Raw genomic sequence first — 23,528 nt, 5'->3', positions numbered from 1 at the left:
TTTGCACGAGCTCACCAAAACTGGACAGTTGAAGACTGGAAAAATGTTGCCTGGTCTGATGAGTCTCGATTTCTGTTGAGACATTCAAATGGTAGAGTCAGAATTTGGCGTAAACAGAATGAGAACATGGATCCATCATGCCTTGTTACCACTGTGCAGGCTGCTGGTGGTGGTGTAATGGTGTGGGGGATGTTTTCTTGGCACACTTTAGGTCCCTTAGTGCCAACTGGGCATCGTTTAAATGCCACAGGCGACCTGAACATTGTTTCTGACCATGTCCATCCCTTCATGACCACCACGTACCCATCCTCTGATGGCTACTTCCAGCAGGATAATGCACCATGTCATAAAGCTCCAATCATTTCAAATTGGTTTCTTGAACATGACAATGAGTTCACTGTACTACAATGGCCCCCACAGTCACCAGATCTCAACCCGATAGAGCATCTTTGGGATGTGGTGGAACGGGAGCTTCGTGCCCTGGATGTGCATCCCACAAATCTCCATCAACTGCAAGATGCTCCTGTCAATATGGGCCAACATTTGTAAAGAATGAATCAGCACCTTGTTGAATCAGTGCCACGTAGAATTAAGGCAGTTCTGAAGGCGAAAGGGGGTCAAACATGTATGGCGCAGTATGGTGTTCCTAATAATCCTTCAGGTGAGTGTATAGCTATTTGTTTTGTTTGTTTATATTATTGTGTATTTTAACAGGGCTCTCATGAAAAAGAGTCATTGGGCTCTCCATGCATAAATAAGGCTAAATGAAAAGTAAATATCTCAGATACTAATCGATATTAAAACTAGCATCAAAACTGGATACTCATTTGAACTCAAGTATCAACACAGAAAAAATATCGCATACATTAGGACAAGTTGATTATTTCTTCAGTAGTTTCAAAATGGTCAGAATCTACATCAGAAATAGTATAGAAGCACAGAAAAATATAAAAGAAAAAGAAATTACGATTTGGAACACATTAAGTATTTTTGTTATCATTGTGATATCCAACAGGATTTTGAAATACCACGGGGAAGTCGTTAGAGCTGTAGTTATTTAGTCAGTTAGTTCATTAATTGGTTAATGGGGTCTCAGTTACTAATTAGGATAATTAGAAAAAGCATGGAGTGAATTAGCTGGAGTTTTGGGAGTGACTGGACAGTTTAACCTGCCTTTTTCACTTATGAGGAAGCTATGTGTCGTTTTAGTGCAAGATCATAATCATTTTTAAAGCTTTGGCCAGCGCCACATCAAATAAAATATAGGGTGTCCATAAAGTCAATTTTGCATTTTTTTAAAATTTCATTACAAAAGACAATTGATAAGATATATTAATTAGATGTGTTCTATTGTACTCAGTGGTTATAGAAGTTTGTAAACACATTGCTTTTTTGTATTTCAGGCATCCTGTTGATTAAAGAGACATCCTTTCGAATGAACCCCTAAGAAATGGCTCCTCCTAAAGAGAAGGTAGAGTGTGTATCATGGTTTATTGAGACAAAGTGGGATACGCAGGTTCAACGAAACAAAGATATGGGACATTACTGAACTAAAGCAAAACATAACAGATGCGATTGTGAGCACTGATGAGGCTCTGCTACAGCGAACAGGGCAAGAAATCCAGTACTGTCTTGATGTGCTTCATGTGACTAATGGTGCCCATATAGAGGTGTATTAAATTATGTAAAAAACTTTGGAAGCCACTTACTACCATAGAATAAATCTGATTAAGATATTTTATCAACTGACTTCATAATACATGTTTTAAATGGTTTTAAGACTATTTATGTTTTTGTTTTTTTTATTACTCACGCTATGTCATTTTGTTAGCATGAATTTAAAGAGTCAAAAACAAAATAATCAGACAATTAACAGAAATACAACTGTTATGTGCCTTGACATTATTGGCATGAACAAAAGGAACAGGAAGAACATAAATCTTATAAACCCTGCTTTATGGACACCCTATATTTTTGTTATACCTGGAGACAGTAATTTGTTTCCTACTCATGCATGTTCTCTTCACCTCTTTGAATCTGTGAGTGTTTAAATACCTCGGGTGGAGAGTTTGCTGTAGATTTGAGAGTTGACTTCTTTATCCCGAAGGTAACAGCGTATTTCATCCACTGCTTCTCGTAAAATAGTGATGAACAACACCACACCCTGGGCACAAACGTGGAAAATATTTTAGCATTTGAAGCATGAGGTTGACCCTTTACGTCAACTGATATAGAGTTAAAAGGTGCTGTACCTGATCTTTACCGTCTCAAAAAAATGTGAAATAGTTTGCAGTGGTCCAAAGTTATTCCTCACTTACCTTATGCATTCTGAGCATCCTAATTAATCACCAGGAATAACTTTGGACCACTGCAAATGGTTTAAAATGAACTAGTTGTTTTTCATGTTAAAAAATATATAAAAAAATTAGGTACTGCTCAGTTAATTACAAAATTGCAATGTTTCTTCTCAAAATAATGGCAACACTAAAGTTTGACATTGGGACATTAGCAGTTAGTGCATATTAAAATAACAGCCTTCTATAATTTATGACTCAACATGGTGTTTTTGTGGAGTGTGACATACCAGAGGGACCCAGTAAGTGTAGAGCGCTCCTAATCGCAGCTCATTCACAAACTGGGAGCAGGCAAGTAGCAGAAAGTACAAGTTGAAGAAGTACTTGAACTGATTAAAAAGTACCTGAAAAAGAAAAAAGAAACAAGTCAAAATGTGAATGTTATTGGGGTATCACAAGTATCAAAAATTAGATAATAATCAATAAAACTAAAACTATACTACTAACGAAACTAACTAAAATTACTATCGAAACTAAAAAAGTCACAATCACAGGAGAAAAATGAACCTTTTCTGCTGCATCCAACCATAACAAGTGTTATCCTAGAACAAAACGACCGTATGTGTTTTCAGATGGGAATGAAACTTCAACTCTGTGGTTCATAGTCTAATGAGTCAATGAATGAGTTTAAATTGCAGGGCTGATAATGGATATAAAAAAAATACGTCACCATGTGTAATTTGGTTCTGAAATATTTCGGTTCAGGAAGCTAAACTTTTTAATAACACAAATGTTGTATGTATACATACATTTACATATGTGGATTCTTACATTGCAAAAGACCATGGTACATAATATTTTGAAGATAAAGAACCAACCAACTTAAAGCTGTTTAGCAAAGAAATTTACCAAAATAAAAGCATGTATCTTTAAATTGTTGTTTATATTGGGCTGAAAGACAAAGCAAAACCTGCTTGCTTGCTTCTCCATAAACCTCACTCTTATTTGGCCTGGAGCATGGTTTCTTCCTGCTTGTTTCCATGGAAATGTAATTGCTTTGGCTATAATCTTCCACAGTATGGCATAAAATAATGCATCTGTGTTGATGGTAAGTATAGCTTTTCCATTTCTATGGAATCAAGCAGGTGACGTGCCTCCTTCAGAAAGTTCCACACTGTAACTTTAATGCAACAATGTATTTATTACCAATGTTTATTTATGTATTTACTATTCCCTGTGTATAAAATAAGGCATCTTTTCTTCTACATTTCTTTCAGACAGAAGCAGGAGCCACTCTGCCCTAAAACCATAACATGAGCAATATGCCCGGGACTCCTTGAGATGAACCAGTCAATAAAAACATCATAATTTGAATTGCAAAAATGCTTTGCTCTTGTCCTATGCTTTTCAAACAAATCGGAGCTACTTTCAATGTCTGGCTTCATAAAAAAGTCATAAGATCTTAAGACAACTAAATGTCTGGAAAACAAATACATATGTAAATCAGACCAGGAACATGAGCGAGACAAAATCACACAGCTTAAGTCATGCTCATATTGTCACGTATAAGAAAGTCTCTGTCACATCTGCGTCTGAGGCTCCAATCACACGCAGTTTAAGCCTCATTAAATACACTGGACCGCAGAGGCTAGGATTTTTGTATCATAATTTCCTCCAAAAACAGCAACATCTCCTGTCTTTTCTGCTTAAAAACTGCTAACGCTGTAGTTTAGATCAGTGCAAGCGTGTTCTGAAATGTGATTCTTGTATTGGTTTGTCAGTTCATATTTCAATATTTTTGTAATTCATCTGGACTCTGAACATAATCCCATGAATTAAAACATAAACTGCAATGCTTAAAAGCTCTAAAAAGTCAATTTTGCATAATAGATCTCCTTTAAAAAAATAGACCAGTGTAGATGAAGAGAGAATGAGAATAGTCAAAGGCCAAACATTTGAATATAGTTACAATCAATGGCATATAGAGAGTAGAAATGTGCTCAGATATTAAAGATAAAAATATTGTGCTAGAGTCTGTTACAGTTATAATCTATGCCCCAAGTGGATTATTATGTTATAATTTGCACATTTTAAATCACAATATTCATAAAAACGACTTAATAAAAGAAACAAATCCATTAATTTCCGGGTTAGAAAAGTGCCCAAAGTATCGACGGTGGTATCGGAGAATTGTTAATAGGCAGGACACTGACCCCTGGTAAGAAGGTAAAGAAGTTGTATTTCTGGTTGTTGATGACGTTTCGGGGGTACCTCTGCTCCCTCTTCTCTGGATGCCCCAACCACACTGTCCGAGGACGCAGCTCCCCCATCCCACAGCACCGCGACCATGGGCAGCAGCTGAAGGAGAGGGAAGAAATGTGAGTGAAATTATTTCCTATACAATAATAAAATATAAATAAATCTTTCTGTTGGATTCTGTTGGATTCTGTTGTCTGATTTGTGATTTTGGGCTATACATTTTTTTAAATTTGAATAATATAATCCTCGTGTCACGTCAACAATTATTTAACAACAAACCCTTGGGCGACGGTAGCTCAGCTGGTCGAGAGTCAACTGATCTGAAGGTGACATACATATCATTGGTAGAGTAGCATCATTACAACTCCCTGCATCCTTGGGCAAAACACTTACCTCACCTTGCCCCTACTGTCTGTGTGTGAATGTGTGAGTGGTTCCTTGATGTAAAGAGCTTTGAGCGCCTTGAAGGTGGAAAAGTGCTATATAAAATGTGACCATGATTATTTATAATTAATATACCAGTTCCAGTTAAACTATGATTATAAAACAAAACCACAGAGCCAGATGCATAAGAAGAATGCTGTTGAATTAGTAATAAATTAACTTTATGTCTTATTCTCTGCCTATTATAAAAAATATCAAACAAAGTGAATTATTGGTAAGGTTTATTTCAGATGGTCTTATTTTATGTGTTAAATAACTTATGATTGATTATAGCTGTGTAATTTAATCTTGGGTAATGTCCCTTTATCTATTATTCATTGCCCACCGTTTTTGACAGCCGATTACACCTGATGCCCTCTGAGTTGGAGTGTCTTGCCAAGGGACACTAGCAAACTATGCAAATGGAGTTCTGAACCGGCTACCCTGCGGTTAATGGGTGACAATCCAACCACGGTCACACAATTTGAAGGTATTTTAATGTTGGCCTGTTTAAATTGTTAATATTTCGTGTTCAGTGTACTGGAAGGCGTATAAATTGTGTGGGTTACATTTCACCAGTCTTTGTCAAATGTGTGGCTACAAACTACATCGCTTAACCACTACAAATTCTTTCTTTCTTTATTCTTTATTTGTCAGGGACCATGAACAAATTCATCAATCTTACAGAAGAAGAGATGATTTGTACCAGATTTAGCTACTACTACTTTCCATCTGCAGTCCCTGGGCAGGTGAACACACATTAAAATACACATTTAATTACAATTACATTATAAGACTAACAGTTCATCATTAACATTAGCAGTAATATACAATACATGATGTTTCCTACAGTCCAAACCAATATAGAAAACAATTATGTGCAGGTGTTTACTGTGAAGCAAAACAGTACAAATTAACTAGGCTGGTGTGGACACATTTGATTATCTAAAATGTACTTTTTCAATGTGTAGCCCTCATTTTGTTAATAATATTAGCATTTATGGAGCTGTGCATTTGGTTAGCACCTTTAGCAATAGCAGGTCAGTGAATGGTGCAAATATTGACATGATGGGCGTCTGTGCACTTGCTAGGACTTCACCCCCGGAACAAGGATGTCCAATGTACCTAAAGCTAACTTAATATGAAAATGATCACTAAAATATCCATATAAACTGCAATTTAGTCGTGTTAATTTGCCCAGCCCTGTGTTTTTCTCTGTTGTTCTCTGTAGTTGTGTGTTGAAGCTAGCGCGCTGCTGTAAACACTATGCTAGCGCTGTAGCATGTTAGCCGCGCGTGTCAACACGTTTATTTCCTTACCCATTTCTGTTTTTATTGTCATGTCTTTTGGGTCGTCTGACGGGCTGGAGGGGGATATTGTCGGTCATTCTTCCAACCTCCTGAGCACCGAGGGAGGACACGGTGACAGTCCGAGTGTGAAGCGGCTCTGGGCGGAGGCTGCTGCTCCAGTGAAGCGCTCCACAGGCTGAGCGCGCGGAGGCTGCGTCAGGACCTGGCACATGTCACTGGAAAACAAACAAATACTGTCATGATCTTCATTTAGTTTAATATTAAGGAGGAAAAAGTGTTCACAATCAAATTAGCCATCTTGTTGTAATCTGTCTGCTTGTCTTTTTATGTTTTATTTATGTCAAATTATGAAATTATTCAGAGTTAAGCAATAGGAAACCATTTATTTCACCCCATTAGCTATTTATTTATTCATTCATTCATTTATTTATTCATTTATTTATTCACTTACCTATTTACTTATTTATTTATGCATTTAAGTATTTATTTATTTGTTTGTTTGTTTATTTGTATTTTTATTTATTCATACTAGAATATATGCCCTCTACAATTTATAATCTTTCTACTTGTCTCCATTAATCTTGCATTGTCTGAAATGTTCCACAGTACAGCATTAAACTAATCTATTTGTCCATTTCTTTAACTACAGGTGTTTTTATTGACAATACTTTGAAAAGCATGCAATGTCACTGCGAACGGTGTAGCCTCTCCACAGATTTGACTTGTAACTTGGCCTGGTGGTGCCACCTGCTTGTCTACATGGAGAAAGTTTTAATGCTATACTGTGGAACATTCCTGGCAAAGCAATAACATGTCCATGGAGACAAGTTATCAGCCTACCACTTATATACATGTATTTTTTTATTTTATTTTTTTTGCTCTTTGTTATTATATTGTAATGTGTGAGCTAATGTGTCCAAGTCATTTCCCATATGGATCAATATAGTTTGCCTGAGTTGTCCTGTCAAAGGCGATAGATCCCCCAGTTACAGTAGATCTTGATTAGTTATAGTTCATGATTAGACAAGTCTACTTTGAGTATAACAAATTTTACGTACCCACATGGGTTTCTTTTTTGTCTTGCCAAGTAAAAAAAAATCTAGTAGGCCATCTTCAGCGGTGGAAGAAGTACACAATTTTGTTACTGAAGTAAAAGTACAGATACAGAGCCAAAAAATAAATACTCAAGTAAAAGTATCACATGAAAAAATTGACTTAAGTAAAAGTAGTAAAGTACCTCTTTTAAAATGTACTCAAAGAGTAAAAAGTAAAAGTATTTTGCACATATTTTAGGTCTTATAAAGCTTCAAATTTAGTGATTTTGATTAAAAAAAATTTGTGCTGAGTTTCAACAGAAACAATTTAATCTATGTTTTTATTTTTATGTTTTTGTTTGCTCAAAAATAAACCCTTTGACTTTTCAGCAGGTCTCAGACAATAATAAAAAAAATACTTTTACTTTTCAGTCTAATTCAAAAATGCAGTGGAGTGAAGGACAGATACTTTCTCTCAAATATAGTGAGGTAAAAGTAAAAACTATCCACTTTAAAATCTACTTAAGTATAGCACAGATACCTAAAATGTATGCTTAAGTAAGGTACTGTACTACTTTTACTGCCTTAAGTTTCACCACTGGCCATCTTATTCCAATGCCAGATTACACAAAAGATCTCATTATAATACCAAATTATTTCATTTTGTCCAAACAGTACTTTTTACAGTGACCGGCCCATAGATAAACACTGGAAAACACTTGGACTTAAAGCAGGCCTTGGCTAGATTTGCGGTAGACTTAGATCCTAAACGTCCAAGCCCATATTGCTCAAGGCAAGTGACACTCAAATGAGAATCCTGCTTGGATTGCCCATGTTTTGCATGCAAATATGAAGTCATTGAAAATGCAAAAGGGCAGGATTAATGTCTGCGCATGTATCTGAAGAACAGAGAAATGTATTTTGGCGTGGGTCACTTGAAGGCGAACAAATGTAAAGTAGGGACTGTGCATGTGTTTGAGGAGGGCCATGTTATAGGGAAAGTCTGTTCAGCAGTTGTGAAACGAGGTTATGTCGGTAATGTAGCAGGGTTGTCATAAGTATCAAAAATCAGGTGCTAATCAATATCGAAACTAGATACTCATTTGAGCAGGTATCAATACTAAAAAATTCACATTCACAGGACAGAAATGAATCTTCCCTGAATATCTTTAGAATGATGTTGAGCTGTATCTTTTACAAGTATAAGACACATAGACTAGTGTACACCCATGGACCACTATGAACGTACTGGACACTGAGGGATTACACAGATATAAGACACATGGGAATAGAAAAGACAGCCCTGGAATTGCCCATCTCTACTGAACTAAAGGTAAAAGAAGCTGTTAACTGTTAAACTACCACTACATGACATGGGCATTTTGAGCTTTGGAGATGTCTTTGGAGCAGCTTCACTCCCATCAGTCTACCCCAGGGCAGCTGTGGCTACAACAGCTTACCACCGCAGAATATGGAATGAATAAATTATGCATGAAATTGAAACTGGTTTTAAGCATCTGGAAAAACCCTACATACAAGACTATTGCATTACTATTATTATGACACTGGGACTCAAGGATGGCAGGTAAAATTATGTATTGGTTTGCCAGAGATGCAGATCCACTCATTATTCATTTGCAATTCAGATATGTGTGTTTTGACATTTTGTTTGAGATCAGCGCAGAGACATAGTACACATAATATGAGCATGTGTCAGATGCTCTTTAACACAGTTTAAGACCAGACTGGAAACCCACCTCTCCTTCCTGGTATTTAACCCCAGCTAGACAGGATATATTGGTGTTTTATTGTTCTTTTCCTATGTATCGTGTGATGTGTATATTTGTTTTTTGTTGACTTTTATGTGAAACACTTTGGTCAGCTAAAGTAGTTTTTAAATGTGCTATATAAATAAACTTGAACTGAATTGAAGTGTTAAGTCTTCATAGCCAAAACCACTTTATTGCTTGTTGCTTGCTTGTTTCCATGAGAATGTTTTTCCTTTGTTTTTCATTTTATCCAATATGGCATAAAATGTATCTCTTCCACGGAGAATGTTCCGAAGTATGTTTTTAAGTTTCTGTTTCATTATTATTATTGAGACGTGTTGAAATGGCCGAGGGTTTATTTTTAACACGTTCAGAAATGTTCTAAAACAAAAATATACAAATGAAAACAGGTAGAAAAAATGTTGATTCAATTGTTTCTGTTGAACAAAATTCAGCACATCTTTATCAAAATCATTACATTTGAAGCTTTATAAGATCTCGAAATTTGCACTTTGTACTTTTTACTCTTAAAATACATTTTTAAACAGGTACTTCAATACTTTTGCTTGAGTAGAGTTTTTCATGTGATACTTTTACTTTTAGTTGAGTATTTTTTGCTCCAGTATCTGTACTTTTACAATATTGGTGGAGGTACTCAACAATATTGAGTACCTCCACCACTGTCCTCAAGTAACTATGGCTTATGATGATTTGCGATTTAAGTTTTAATAATAGTATTCTGTCCAAAGTTCACATTTTAAACACGGCTAGAAGTATTAAACCAAAAAATGAGATATGAACTGCCAAACTAATATGAGAATCACATGTATATGGGAACATGCTTGTACAGATCAGAACAGGGTAAGCTATTTTTATGCAGAGTAAGATTTTGTTTGTTGTGAAAAATATGGTACTTCAAAAACTGCAGCCTTCTCAATTTGCTAAATGTGTCCATTCAAATTCCAATTTTGATTTGATTGTTAACAGTAGTGTTTGTAGTGTTTGTCCACTGATCTGAAGGATGGTGGTTTGAATCCCGCTCTTGACGTAAACATTGGCTTAGCGGTCAGATACACTGCCCACACTGACCCACAGAGGTTGGCGATATGATTCCAGCTCCCACAGATGAACGTTGTTGTATGCTCGGGCAAGACACTGTGTACACTGGTGTATGAATGTGTGTGTGAATGTGTGAGGCGCTTCTCATGCCTTCAACCCATTTACACTGACCCCACCCATGCCAGACTATCCAGCGTTTGTCATTTTTCTGGTATGAGACAAAGACAACATAAAAAGTCATGCTGATTTTAATTCTCAAAATCAGAAACATTTACATGAAGAAAACATTCGGGAAAAAAAACAAAACATAAAATGTACACTGTAAACAGGCCGAACTTGGCGAAACATTTCTTGAATTGTAGAGACGACTTGAAAGCAGTTTTGACATGGTTTGCTAAAAAAGGCACAACATGGTAAATGCATAATATTGTTCAGGAATGTATAGAAAGTCCTACACGTTTTAACCACTGAGTAAAGTGTCCTGTGTTACAATCAATGTGTTCAACTCAGCAGGTAGAGGTTGATAATCCATCGCTTTAACCAAAAAAACTTTATCAGAATATGCAAAACACAGCGCAGAGAGAAAGGGGGCAGACTATAGAAATGAGGTAGAACTAGCCCCTATGCTCAAGCAATGTGTATTATAAATAAATTAACGCTACAAAAGAGGAAACATTGAAAATAAAAAGTCCTGATATAACTGAAGAGATTTCAAAACAATATGTATATGTAAAAATGTAGTGTATTGTAACTAAAACCTGATATAAAGTGCAGGCATTAAGAAGAACCACAAGCCTCCTGAGAAAACACCTCTTCGAATTCTAACATCAACGACAACATTTACGATGTATAAAAAATAAAAACATATGGAAAATATAAAGCGATAATAAATTAAACATAGCTGCGATTGTGGTTACAGTATTGGAAAAAACATTGACTAGATAGGCACTTGAAAATGAGCCAACTACTGCAGCCTATAGTCACTAACCCAACACACAGGATTTTATGATATCAACTTGAGTGACGCAAATAAGGCAGAGATGCTAAAAGGGATTTGAATAAACTCCATATGAAATTTTAACGAGGAAAAGGTTGTAAAATCCGTGTCACGCAATACAAGTAGTCACATAGCAACACAACATGGTTAACTACATTTAACTTTGAACATGGAAATTAAATATGTCCGTTTAAAAGCCTGGCCCTGAAATAGTTAGAGTTACAATCCTTCAAAGTACCAGGGAGACGATATGCAGTTCAGTTTCAAGTAGGTTCTACATTCAAACTTCTATAGACAAAAAAAATACCCGCATGTGTCAGTATTCAATGTATTCGAAATAATAACTACAGTAGTAATCTCAAGTTAAACTAAAACGCTTGATAGAGTTTTCAAGATCAGCGAGGGCAGTTTTTATTTTAATCGTGAAAAGTTTTAAAACCAAAACGGAGCAAAAATATACAACAATTTCTATGCGATTGTACCACATTTGATATAGAGACATTCCATTAGTTAAAATGACCTGCTCTTACGCAATATGAATGGGTAGTTGAGACCCATTTGAATGCATTTGCTTATCAAATCCATTGACTTGATCGGAGAAGCTTCAATATATTTCTTGGCATTTCAGTAAACATTTGCTTGTCTAATTGTAACATATACACAAAAACTCAGATTTTTTTTTTTGGAGAGTTTTGAGAAATTAGTTTGATCATTTTTGAGCAGTATAAAAGCTTCTAAAACTTCTCAAAACAACTCAAAATCAAACATGTCATCTCAACTAATCCAGACATCATTTGCGCTTTAGTTCACTGCCATTTTTCCCTCCTCCATGAAATGTGGGAATTGGGGTTTCGGCACTCCGTCAGAACTGTTTTTCTCCAAGTCACCCATGCCACCCGTCGACCCGATCAGAGGCCCTCCCGCTGGGCTACCTGGAATCGGAATCGCCCCTCCCTGGATGACGGAAATCTCGTTGGCTTTCATGGTTAAGCCCCCGCTAAAGGCTGCGGCGTACTGGTTCCATAGGGAGGGGTCAAAGTTCAGGTGGGGTGGGGGAGGAGGGGGGTTCGGCAGGTCTTTGGACGTAGGGAGCATTTTGGGGTCAGTCGTCATCGCCATCAGGGCCATGGGGTTATCCAGAGACAGGCGCTGGCCACGGCGAGAATTGTTGTTCCACATGTGCGTTCCGATATGAACCTAAACAAAAGACAAAGATTTTTAAGGTTAGATTGGGATAAAATATATTACATTTCACACAACTGCTTGTATTTTTGCTCTTTGCCAACACTGTTCCCCTATAAAAATGTGTTTGTAGATTGTGGTTTGATTTTTTTTTATGCAAGCTCGTAACCACTAGGGACACTGGACAAACCATCTTGACTATTACGATTCAGAATTCACACGTTATCAAAAAAAAATAAAATAAAATAAACTTAATTGGAAACAAAAATTAAAAAAAATATTTGAACAGTCGCAATGAGCAAATCCCAAAACGGAAACACATTTACATTTTTTAAACCTGCTAACCCTGAAGTTTAGACTCAAGATCTCTACAATCATGTTCAAAAATGCATGGGACTTTTATATTAGTTTAGCAGTTCAGATTTTAGTTTTCTCTCAAATATTAACAGACCCAGACAAGTTTAAATGGGACATTCACAAATCTAAAAATTGTAGTTTCGCAATCAAGATATTCGTAATCTTATATTCAGAAATTAACTAGTGTTTTCACAATACTAAAACATGATCAAACTTGATTTTGATATCAAGAAAAAGGCCCGATAAAGGTTCTGTATAGAGATTTTGACAGCACCATGATAGATTTTCTATGCAAGTTTACTCAGTTTATTTCCCCCCTGCATTTTCTCGACAGTAGCTCAGTCGGTACAGTGTTTGCTCAACCAATGATTATGATCGAACCACCAACCTTTGGATCAGTGCGTCTACCTCCCACAGATAAATGTTGTTGTGTCGGTTGGGCAAGACACTTAACCCATCTTGTCCCCAGCGTATGAATGTGTGAGTGAATGGGTGAGTGGTTCCTTAATGTAAAGTGCTTTGAGTACCTTGAAGGTGGAAAAATGCTATACAATAATTTGACTATTTACCATTTACACAGGTAAATTATTTTATTTTATTTTTTTTATTTTATTGATACTAGCACAAATGAGTTTCTAATTTGAATCCGAGTTTTTACATCTGCATATTACTGTTCAACCTCCCTCACGTAAACATACCTTGAGGTTGCCCTTGGTGGTGAACGCCCTCCCGCAGATATGACAGGCGAATGGCTTCTCTCCCGTGTGCGTCCTCTCGTGGATCTGCAGAGCGCTGGCCGAGGAGAAGTTTTTGCCGCAGACGTTACACAGGTGCTGTTTGCTCTGTCGTCTTGGGGGGGCGGACACAGAGGAGGCCATGGCGGTGCCTTGGGGCATGTGGGAGCTGAACAGGCCGTGAGCTCCCAGAGGGTTTTCAGGGGGCAGCTTCATCTCCAGACTGGCCAGACTGGGCGGTATCCTCATGAACGGCAGACTGCTTTGACCTGTGGAAAATATAAAACACAAATAAATATTACATACCGGTTTTAGAGCCGTCATGACTACAAACTTGATTTCAATACAAAAGAAGGATACCAATTTTGATAACAGAATCATTTTAAAAACTCCTTTTGCAGACAATAGACTAAATTTTATGTTATGTAATGTTAGCAAGTGAAATAACGATACTTGACGGTTTCGTGTGGTCTGATATGTCTCAAGACTATTCTAAAATGATACAGGAAAGGTCCAAATTTGTCCAGTTTTTGCAATTTCAGTAGCAATACTGAGTGTGTCATATCAGCACTAGTTTTAGTATTAATTAGTATCTGATTCAACCACCCTCTACTGTTATATCAAATGTTTTTGCCCCTCGTGGATGCCATTTTGACTTGTTGAATTGTTCAGATCCTTCATCACTTGCAACACATTGTTATGCCTGGTATCAACTGCAGTTAGTATTTAAAAAGTATTAATCAACATGAGGTCAACGGTTTGATGTACAAAACCTGCTAACTATGTCATTTTAGCTGAGCATGTTAGAAGAAGAATCACATGCAGTTTTAGTTCATATTAAAGTGTTTTCTCACATGTCAATCATCATGGACATGTTCAAAACTGAAGTGACTGAAGCGTGAACAGACCCTTGATCTTAAAAACAAATACAATTGCAATTAAAATATAAAAACTACCAAGAAAAATTGTGTGATCACTTACCATAGTCTCCGTTTGTGAAAGGGGTCGTGGGCTCCTCTTTGATCGATTTGGGGGTGAAACTACCGGAGGAAGTGAGGTCAAGAGCTCCACTTGACTCTGTTCCATCTTGGGCGCCGCTATCAGAATCAGCCCTGGATCCAAACTCCTCCGAGCTGGGGGACTTTGTGTTCATCATACTGGGATTTACCGGAGAGGAGGACGACATGGCGGAGTCCGAAATTGCCGGGCTGCGACCATTTTGATACTCCGTCTCTCTGGGAGCAGATGGAGATTCCCTTGAGGCTTCACTTTCAGATGGCGTGCTCGTTTGACGTTTCAGAGCTAGCGCGGATGTGAGATTCTTGAGCACGTCGAGGCTCGAGAAAGCACTGGGAATGGTTGGGTTTTCTTCTGGAGCGGGTGTAACTGGTGCGGATGGTTCGTTGGACTTGTCGTTGCTGAGCTCGGCCTCTTGGTCCTCCATTGTGGCCTCAAATCCGCTCGTGTCCAGGGACTTCTCATCTGGGAGAGGAGAGTCCATGGCTTCGGCCGGTTCAAACTGGTTTTCCGTCACTGGTGTGTTGGGGATCTGTCCGCCCATGTGCATGCGGATGTGCTGTTGTAGGACCACGGCATTGGTGAACTTCTTCTGGCAAATGGGACAGGAGTGCTGCATTTTGAGTGGTGTGTTGGCGCGGTGGACCCCGTAGTGAGCCTTCAGGTTGCCCTTTGTGGAGAAGGCCCGGCCACATATCTTGCACTTGTGCGGTCTCTCTCCTGTGTGTGTGCGGTAATGCATTTTTAGAGAGCTCTGACAACTCAGGACCCTGTGGCAGATTAAACACTCATTGGGGTCATTGGTCCTCTTCTCCAGCCCATCCACCATCTGCTGCAATTTGGCTGTTCCGGAGCTCTCTCCTGAAGACGCAGAGCCGTTCATCGTGTGCAGCGCCCCCAGCAGGTCTTTGGTGTCCTTCTGCACCTGGTCCAATCCTGACTCTGGGAACACAGATGTGGATCCTTCGCTGGTGGATGAGGACGGCCTCTGTGAGAAGCTCTCGGAGCCGATGAAGGCGGGCAGACCGGAGGGAAGAGAGGGGGGTAGACCAGTGGGCAGTTTGAGGTCGGTCAGGTTGGACTCATCAAGGGGCACAGACATGCCAAAGGGGATGCCGCTACTGGTGGGCACATTGTCCAGGTGCTCGGGCACAGGGTGAGGGTTCATAGCGATATTGGGGTATTTGTCCTTGTGTCTCTGGAAATGCACTTTGAGGTTTCCTTTGGTGGTGAAGCGATTCCCACAGATGTTACACTTAAAGGGGCGCTCTCCGGTGTGGGAGCGCAGGTGGATCTGCAGAGCACTGTCATTGCCAAAGGTTTTGCCGCAGTATTTACACTTGTGCTTGTACATGGAGTCACTGGGCTTAGTTTCTGTGGGCAGACTTAGCAGTTTAGCTTTTGCCTTTTTTGATGCATCTGATCCATTGAAGGTACTTGGGAAGCCAATGACTGGAGACTGGGGCAGTAGTGCTGGTATGCGACTGGCCAGGTCTGGAATGCCCTTTAAAACATCCAGCTTCCCCAGAGCTGAGGTCGAAGCGCTGTTGGACAGAGGTAGTTTTCCTGGTTTGGTCTCCACAGGAAGGGCCTGGCTGCCTGTCCTCTTCCCGATGAGAGCGGCCGCTGCCGAGAGCTGCTGAGACAGGTGCGCTCCCAGAGCTTTGAGGGGATCCATGGCTCCGGGCGCCAGGCCGTGGGGCGTCATCATGGCGATCTGGATCCGGATCTGCTCTGTGAGCTGGATCTGCTGCAGCTGCTGCTGCTGTAGGACTATGAGCTGCTCCAGGAGCAGAGGGAGGACCTGTGCCGTCTCCTGAGCAGAGCTAGAGCTGTTGGGCACATGCTGGGACACAGCCACTTTAGTGTCAGCCAGAGCTTCCAGAGTCACATTAGAGTCCTGAGCAGAGGGGGAGGAGAAGCCCGGGTCAGAGAGCTCTGTGTGGGCTACATCCTCCGGAGAGCCCTCCTCCTCCGCTGGAGCTTCAGGAGCAACGGTGAGAGAAGGGCTGCTTGACTGTCCGTCCTCTGGGTCACTCACATCAGGAGAGCCCTGGGAGAACTCCTCGGGCACAGAGCCGTCTCCTTCTTTCATTATCAAAACCTGCTGATTTTTAGTGCAACTCTTCTCATGCTCCAAGAACTCTGCCTCATCGAAGAACTCAGCGCAGCAGCCGTTACACACACGGGTCTCATCCAAACGGAACCGCTTCACCTCATTCCCAGGCTCCTCGTGGTCTGCGATGTCTGTGACAGAAGGGGGGAAAAAAAAAAAAAAAAAAAAACATTAGTACAGTTTTGTCAAAAGCACATACATATTCAAGTGAGAAAGGTGGTTTGGGTTGGTAAGATTAATTCTTAAAATGTTATGACAGACAGAATTGGCACCATGTCTCACTTTGAGTATTTTGTTTATGGCCAATAGAGGGCGCCAATGTACTTTTAACAGACCCACAAAGGGCCAAAATTACAACGCGGGTGAGTTCGACAATAACTAAATGCCTATTTAAGCCATTTTAGTCACGTTCTGTTAATGTGCAAGTTTGTGCTGGTTTCAATAGGCCACATCCAGAGAAAGAAAAGACCAAAACTGCTTAGACACGTGATATGCAAATACCGGTCAAACAACAATGATAAAATAATCACTGGTCAGTTGCTTAAACCATGCATTTTAATGTCTCTACCTGTGGCACACCGCGTCGCCACAGCGCACAAAGAATGAAAGCCACAGTGAAGGTGTAGACGCAGTTTGCATGTTTATAAGAAAACTATTGTTCTTTTGTCACCAGATTAACAAGTCAAATGCAGCTACTCCCCCCTAACTGAAAGAATTTTGATAGGAGTGGTAGAAAAGATTTGAGATTATCGTTTGGGTGCTGCAGAAATCATTTTAAAAGTCCAAAATATGGGATAAGGCTTGGGAATGTTTTAAATTTGGAAAAGTTTTGAATGCATTTACAATAACCTACTCCTACCATAAATGTGTATTATCTCGGCTATTTGATCTTTATTAAGGAGACATGGTTCATAAATTGGCTAGATTTGGGTTGCATGTAAACATAGACAGTGTTTTCTTGGAACTATTCAAGTTTTGACATAATCTTTCCAATAATAACGCTTAACGCACAGTCACACTTGTAGTTCCCATTGATAATAATTCTAATCATAACCCACTGTTAAACTGTGAGCCACGGCGCTGTTTTGCCACTTGGAGGCGCATGACCCGATCACCTTTAGTGGGGTACATGGCACGAGGTCAGATGGCATTTGATTTGTGTGCTTGGGCTAAAAAACACTGGAAAAAGTTCAAATCAACAAGCATAAAAGTGGATTACAGTCATCTATTCACTCATATCCAATCATCTTATCTTACAAAAGGGTCAGTTCCATGTTAATTTTATGGCAGCACCAAAGCGCACCCCCACCCAGCCCTAACCCGCTCCACAAAAAGCCTCCATCCCCCACCGCCCCATATGTACCAAAGGAAACAGTCATGCATTAAACTGGGGGATTTATTGCCTTTAGGTCAGCGCTCTGCAGAGTCACATTTCATACAGTTTTTGGGCACCTTTTGTTTCGAACCAATCCACGCGCATGACACGAACTTACACCAAACCAAACCAAAACCACCAGCATGAAACGCAAAATAAACTTACAGTAAAAGTGGACAAGGGTTAAATGTATAGAATGATCCAAAGCTATAAAAAGGTCACACGGTCTGGAACAGTCACCTCCAGTGCGCGTGGAGTAAAAAAGTCCCACCTCAACTGAAAATGCAGTTGTGGTGATCTGAGAGATTTCAATAGGATTTGAATCATGAAAATCAAAACTGTATCTCAGCACGCGTGGGGTTCACAAGGTTTCTTCAAGTCGAATAAAAGAGACCAAAAAAAAAAAAAAAAAACAAACAAAAAAAAACAATACGATATTATATTGGGAAAAACTGAAAGAGTTTTGCCGACTTTAATTTGACCCTGACTCGTGTGTGGGCTAAAACAAACTTTAGGTAACCTACAATTAATCTCAGTCAAAATGATGAAATACTGAGATTTGAAAGTCCACAGCGCGAGTCGGTGCCGTGAATCGGTTCAAACGGAGTTTAAAGCCACGCTGCGCACACCTGCATTCTGCCCAAAATGTGTCGTTTTCGCCTCTTTCCTCAACTTCAAAAGTCTTTGTGCTTCTCTCACGAAACGAGCCACAGATCAAAGTTTGACACGAACAAAAAGAAATCTTCACAGACTTTGCGCAAAGTAAAATAACCGTGCGCCGTGGCCGTGCCTCGTAGATCCACAGGTTTCATCGGGACTGGCCCACATCGTGTAAAGTTTGCACTCACCATTCTGCGCGGAGCCGGGCTCGTCTGAGTTTATGTGCTGCGGTTTGGCTTGCTTGCGTCTCGACATGGTGCAACCATCAGGAGCAAAGAGTGCCAAACTAATTTCCTCCTCTTCTTCAACAAATTCTTCAGCTCTGAAAATGAGCTCCTCAAGTAGAAATGCGCATGTCAGCGTAATTATTATTATCAATAATGCATTGCGATTTATCACGGGGCTCTGACAGCTGATTGGCTCCAGTCCAAGCGCTCACACATTATTCAAATACGCTCCTATTGATGAGAGCAGCGCGGTGCCAAGAGGGGCGGGCGCAGCGCTGCCACTGGCCAGCCCGGGCCAGAGGGCTGTCCACCCGGGCCAGAGGGCTGTCCACTGGCCCAGCGGCCTCCCTCCACCGGGGAAGAGGGCGAGATTTGACCAGCCTATCCCTGGGGCCAAAAGGCTACACCTAAATATGTAGGAGGTTACGTTTTACAGGCTACTGATCTTTTATTTGATAACATTAATAGGCCACAACAAAAACGGTATGTTTCAGTGTTTTTGAAGAGCGTCTGAAATAGTCACTTCTACATTTATGGATAAACACAACATAAGCCTAAAATGTGAACAATGTAATGGACATATGATTTAATGAAATACAGTAGTTTATGTCAAACATGTTCTAATCTAAGACTTTGCGTCTTAGTGTGACGCGTTTTACATTTTGCTTTTTTCACAAAAGATCTATACATTTACGGAATGTGACATAACAAGGAAATAGCATTCATTTTATCTACATGTATACGTGGGATAAAAGGTCAAAAGCCAAATATGTGAAAGTTTGGAAGCTTTAATAATTATACTCTATACTTCCACCTCCACTCTGAACAAAAACGTATTTGCCAGTGGTGTCTGACAGAGCAGAAAAATCATTTGAATTGTGACAATTACCATGCAATTGTTTTACAGGCCTCCTTTGTTATACATTAAGTTAAGTTAAAGCCCCAGTATGTAACTTTCTGGTGGTGGAAAGTCAGCTGCATTACTCCATGGAAATAGAAAGTTAAACCCATACTTAAGAACATACTTAGTATTTTTATGCTATACTGTGAAAGATTATAGCAAAAGGAACATCATTTCCATGGAAACAAATAGAAGGAGGTCAGGTTTGTGGAGATGCAAGCCTGCTCACAGAAAAGACATTGTTATATATGTTTTTCAGTATAATACACACAACCATAACAATAAAATAGATTTTTATTTCCATTTATTTGGCACAAAAGTCTCTTACTCTAATTTATGATTTTGATATTTTATGATTTTGATATGATAGATATTGATTCAGTTATTTTTTACTCTTTAAGTACATTTCCAAACAGATACTTTAATAGTTTTACTTAAGTCAGTTTTTTCATGTGATACTTTTACTTTAGCTTGAATATTTTTTGCTCCATTATCTATACTTTTACTTAAGTAACAAAATTGAGGACTTCTTCCACCACTGGTTTGAAGTATATTTGAAAAATGACCTTAAATACGATAATGGTAATAAGTGCTTGGTGGTCTAGATTTCAGTATATTTTGATCTTAAAACTACATTTGCTAACTGAACAAGTATCTGTGTAATCCCTCAGTCGTCCAGGTACGATCTAGTGAAAGAAATTTTTTAGTGAAAAACAAAAACAACTTAACAATAGAACAAGTAGTATTTTTCTAGTGCAGAAGCAGTCATTCTATTAAGATTGAAGTCAAAATTTACTCAGATGAAGATAAATACTACTTGATTCAAACACTTGTTAACTTATTTTTGGCAGTGTAGGCCTAAGTATCCCTCAAAATACTCAATTAGAATATTGTTACTGCAAAAATACATTTAGTACATTTGGCAGTAGTTGTACACAGCAGACCCTCACACCCTCTTACCATTGTATTGAGATAAACAAATGCTTTTTATGGGGCTGGGGTGAAGGTGAAAAAAGGGGAGTGCTGCTGTCTAGACGCTTTATGACCCCCAATAAGAATTTAGGCTTGAATACTGTGTTCTCTCCTACATTCAAACTGCACACCGCCATAAAAATACACTTCTGGGAAACCAAATGGCCATAACCAATGAGTCAGAGCCTAAATAGTGAGAGGTGGGGTCTGGCTGAAGCATCTGGGGAGAGGGCAGCTCCTTCTGGGGGAGATTTTCAAACTATAACCCAAACTTAACTTTATCATATGCAGAGTTCAGCAGTGACCACCCACCCTCTGGTTCCGGAGTAAATTTCTCATTCATTTTTTCTGTAGACTTTGCAAAAAAAAATTATATTAAAAATTTGAAGACTCAGAGCTAATCAGTTATGTTGTTTTTAAAGTCTGTTTGTGAAACTTTATGAACTGCTTATGAAAGTTATGAAAGCATCTGTTATTTCTTGTTTTTTAAAGGGAGGATATCATTTTTATTTCAAATTTCATAGGCATGTTCAAATAGCTTTTACTGATAACAAATGTAATGCTGATTTATTTTTAATTCCAAAAACACTGGACATGATGAACAAGTGTTTATGTTATAATTTATAATCAGAAAGCAGAATGAGCCTCATATGTGTCTCTCATTTGCGTTGCCAGTTTCAACTCTGAAATCCAGTTGGTTTAAACCTAAAAGTCCTCTCTCTGATCTAAATGGTCACTACGTAAACCCAGCACCCGCAGACAATCATGAATCAGTGCTAGTGCAGCCTCTGCAGCTCAGTGAGTGAATTCTGGAGGTTCTGAGTTTTCACATGAGGCCTGTCCATAAACTGAGAATGCAGGTTTAGGCTAAAGCAACACAGGTTCAATTTTGGTTACATGGCTTGCAGAAGTTAGCATATTATAGTGGCGTAAACAGGGTAAAAATATATAATAAATTAGCCCAATTATGGTCATAGAAGATGGTCACATTTTTATATAGCACTTTTCCACCTTCAAGTCACTCAAAGCACTTTACATCAGGGAACCACTCACTCATTCACACACACATTCATACACCAGAGTACACAGACACTGGTGGATGAGATGGGGGAGCTGGAATTGCACCGCCAACCTGTTTGTCAGTGGATCTGTCCAGTCTATCAATGATGTTAATATCAGAGTGGGATTCGAACCGCCAACCTTCAGTTCAATGGACGAACACTTTACCAACTGAGTCACTGTGGCCCAAATTAAATCACATTGTCAAATATTAAAGCTATATTATGTAATTTTACGAAGACAGCGTGCCACATTTTTCTATGTTTCCATACAGTGGCTTTAATAAAACATAAAACGGGATCTTCTCACTAAACAGCACAGACTCACAAGTACAACATTTAACAAACAGTGAATCAAATGTAAGTATGAAACATCAGGAGAATACAGCACTTTAAGCTGGTCAGTGTGTTTCTGTTTGCGTCCATAGATGGATCCTTGACATGTTCTGCCCATTGTCCAGAGATAATAGCATGTTGCCTGATAACTTATTGTACTGATCGATGTCATGTACGCCATTAAAAAACCCAGTGCTAACATAATGCGCTGGCCTTCAAAGGGTCACGCAACAACAATGTATGCTAGCTGAGAGGTCCGCCAACCTGGACAATAGTACAGAGTTTTTATTTATCTGTTTCTTGCCCCTTCTCCTTGTTGACCCTTCTCTGAGATTTCTCTGAGTGGACTTTCTTCTGCCCAAGTGAAACGTGGGACTGATTTTTATTGCATTGTGTAGGTCGGCCTTGTATAGTCGTGTAACACATGGACAATGAGCTGGAGTCAGTTTGTGACCTTAAGAAGTTAATACAAGATCAAAAGAACAGCAAAATGTACTTAGACATGAGGTAACTTTATTATGTGGAACAAAATAAACATCATCCCTTTTTGTCGGGTTACCATAGCGAACCAGTCGTGTGTAATTTGATTTTTTTATCTGGCAACGTAGGAGCAATATTTGAATATTTGAAGTCTCAGGTCAGGTTTTAGTTTTGTCACGAAACTGCTTGATACATGATACAATACAAATGTAAATACCAACATTTTCAATACAAAATGCTGGGGGTTTCTTTAAGGGCGCAATGTGTAACCTTTAAAGCCAAAAAATAGAACCAAAACCTTGTTTTGCTTTATTTAATGCACTCAAAATCATGTGTCTTTACTGTGAGTGGGCTTGCATCTCCACAAACCTGACGCTTACTGGGTCTCCTGCTTGTTTCCATGGAAATATTGTTCCTTTGACAATAATATTCCACAGTATGGCATAAAATATTTCTGTGTCCATGTAGAGTGTTCAGAAGTACAGTTTTAACTTTCCATATCATGCAATTGACGTGAAGAAAGTCCCATACTGCGCCTTTAATATTGCCATGTGGTCTTATATAGATCGAGACCATTCAAACGCTCTTCAGGAAAACTCCTTTATTTTATACCTGCTCAAATTAATTTATAGTTTCAATACAAGCCATAATATTGATTCGTATAGATTTTTGGCAACCCCTGGTCACATAGCAACTGCGCTACTGTCATCTTTTTGTGAATTTGATTGAAAATCCTCCTAATTTGGAAACATTAAAAACCTTCCATAGCAGGCTAATAAATAAATAATAGTTTGACTTGTAGACTATATAAATAAACCAAAAATTAAAGATTTGCTCTTGTCTGCAATACTGAACTGAAGTGCTGGCATCTGTCACAGGAAATAGCCTCTTTTTCATATCAACACCTTTTATTTGAACTATTTCTTTAAAGAGAAACATTCGCCCTAATGTAATTTCATTAACAAGTG

The 23,528-nt window shown here is 39.0% G+C and overlaps 3 protein-coding genes across 3 annotated transcripts in view; all 3 read right to left on the bottom strand.

Annotated features, from left to right (window-relative positions):
• Positions 1–6,474, bottom strand: part of LOC117373746 (probable phospholipid-transporting ATPase IIA) — a 60,473-nt gene extending 53,999 nt beyond the window's left edge. Inside the window, exons 1-4 of the mRNA XM_033969840.2 lie at positions 6,296–6,474; positions 4,508–4,652; positions 2,585–2,698; positions 2,056–2,164 (exon numbers count right to left, since the gene is read on the bottom strand). Coding sequence (XP_033825731.1) covers positions 2,056–2,164; positions 2,585–2,698; positions 4,508–4,652; positions 6,296–6,363 — 436 coding nt within the window. The 5' untranslated portion in view covers positions 6,364–6,474. The remainder of the gene's footprint in view (positions 1–2,055; positions 2,165–2,584; positions 2,699–4,507; positions 4,653–6,295) is intronic.
• The window catches only part of zfp64 (zinc finger protein 64 homolog (mouse)), a 182,435-nt gene that overhangs the window by 94,723 nt on the left and 64,184 nt on the right, over positions 1–23,528 (bottom strand). The gene's annotated exons all lie outside the window — the stretch shown is intronic.
• On the bottom strand, positions 10,381–18,947 carry sall4 (spalt-like transcription factor 4). The gene is made up of 4 exons (XM_033969534.2): positions 18,775–18,947; positions 14,400–16,682; positions 13,383–13,687; positions 10,381–12,342 (listed from the first exon to the last, which is right to left on the bottom strand). Exons 1-4 carry the CDS (start codon positions 18,839–18,841, stop codon positions 11,947–11,949), a joined length of 3,051 nt encoding a protein of 1,016 aa, XP_033825425.1. The 5' UTR covers positions 18,842–18,947; the 3' UTR covers positions 10,381–11,946.

Source organism: Periophthalmus magnuspinnatus, chromosome 7 (assembly GCF_009829125.3).
Source record: "Periophthalmus magnuspinnatus isolate fPerMag1 chromosome 7, fPerMag1.2.pri, whole genome shotgun sequence".
In the NCBI taxonomy this organism is placed as follows: domain Eukaryota; kingdom Metazoa; phylum Chordata; class Actinopteri; order Gobiiformes; family Gobiidae; genus Periophthalmus; species Periophthalmus magnuspinnatus.
This window is presented reverse-complemented; position numbering and strand designations above follow the sequence as displayed.

Bases quoted from the DNA above. Each gene is read 5' to 3' on its own strand.
- sall4 (XM_033969534.2), bottom strand. From the start codon at position 18,841: ATGTCGAGACGCAAGCAAGCCAAACCGCAGCACATAAACTCAGACGAG. The intron at 16,683-18,774 runs GTGAGTGCAAAC...CTTCTGTCACAG, and splicing joins GCCCGGCTCCGCGCAGAATG to ACATCGCAGACCACGAGGAG. The intron at 13,688-14,399 runs GTAAGTGATCAC...TATTTTCCACAG, and splicing joins TTTCACAAACGGAGACTATG to GTCAAAGCAGTCTGCCGTTC.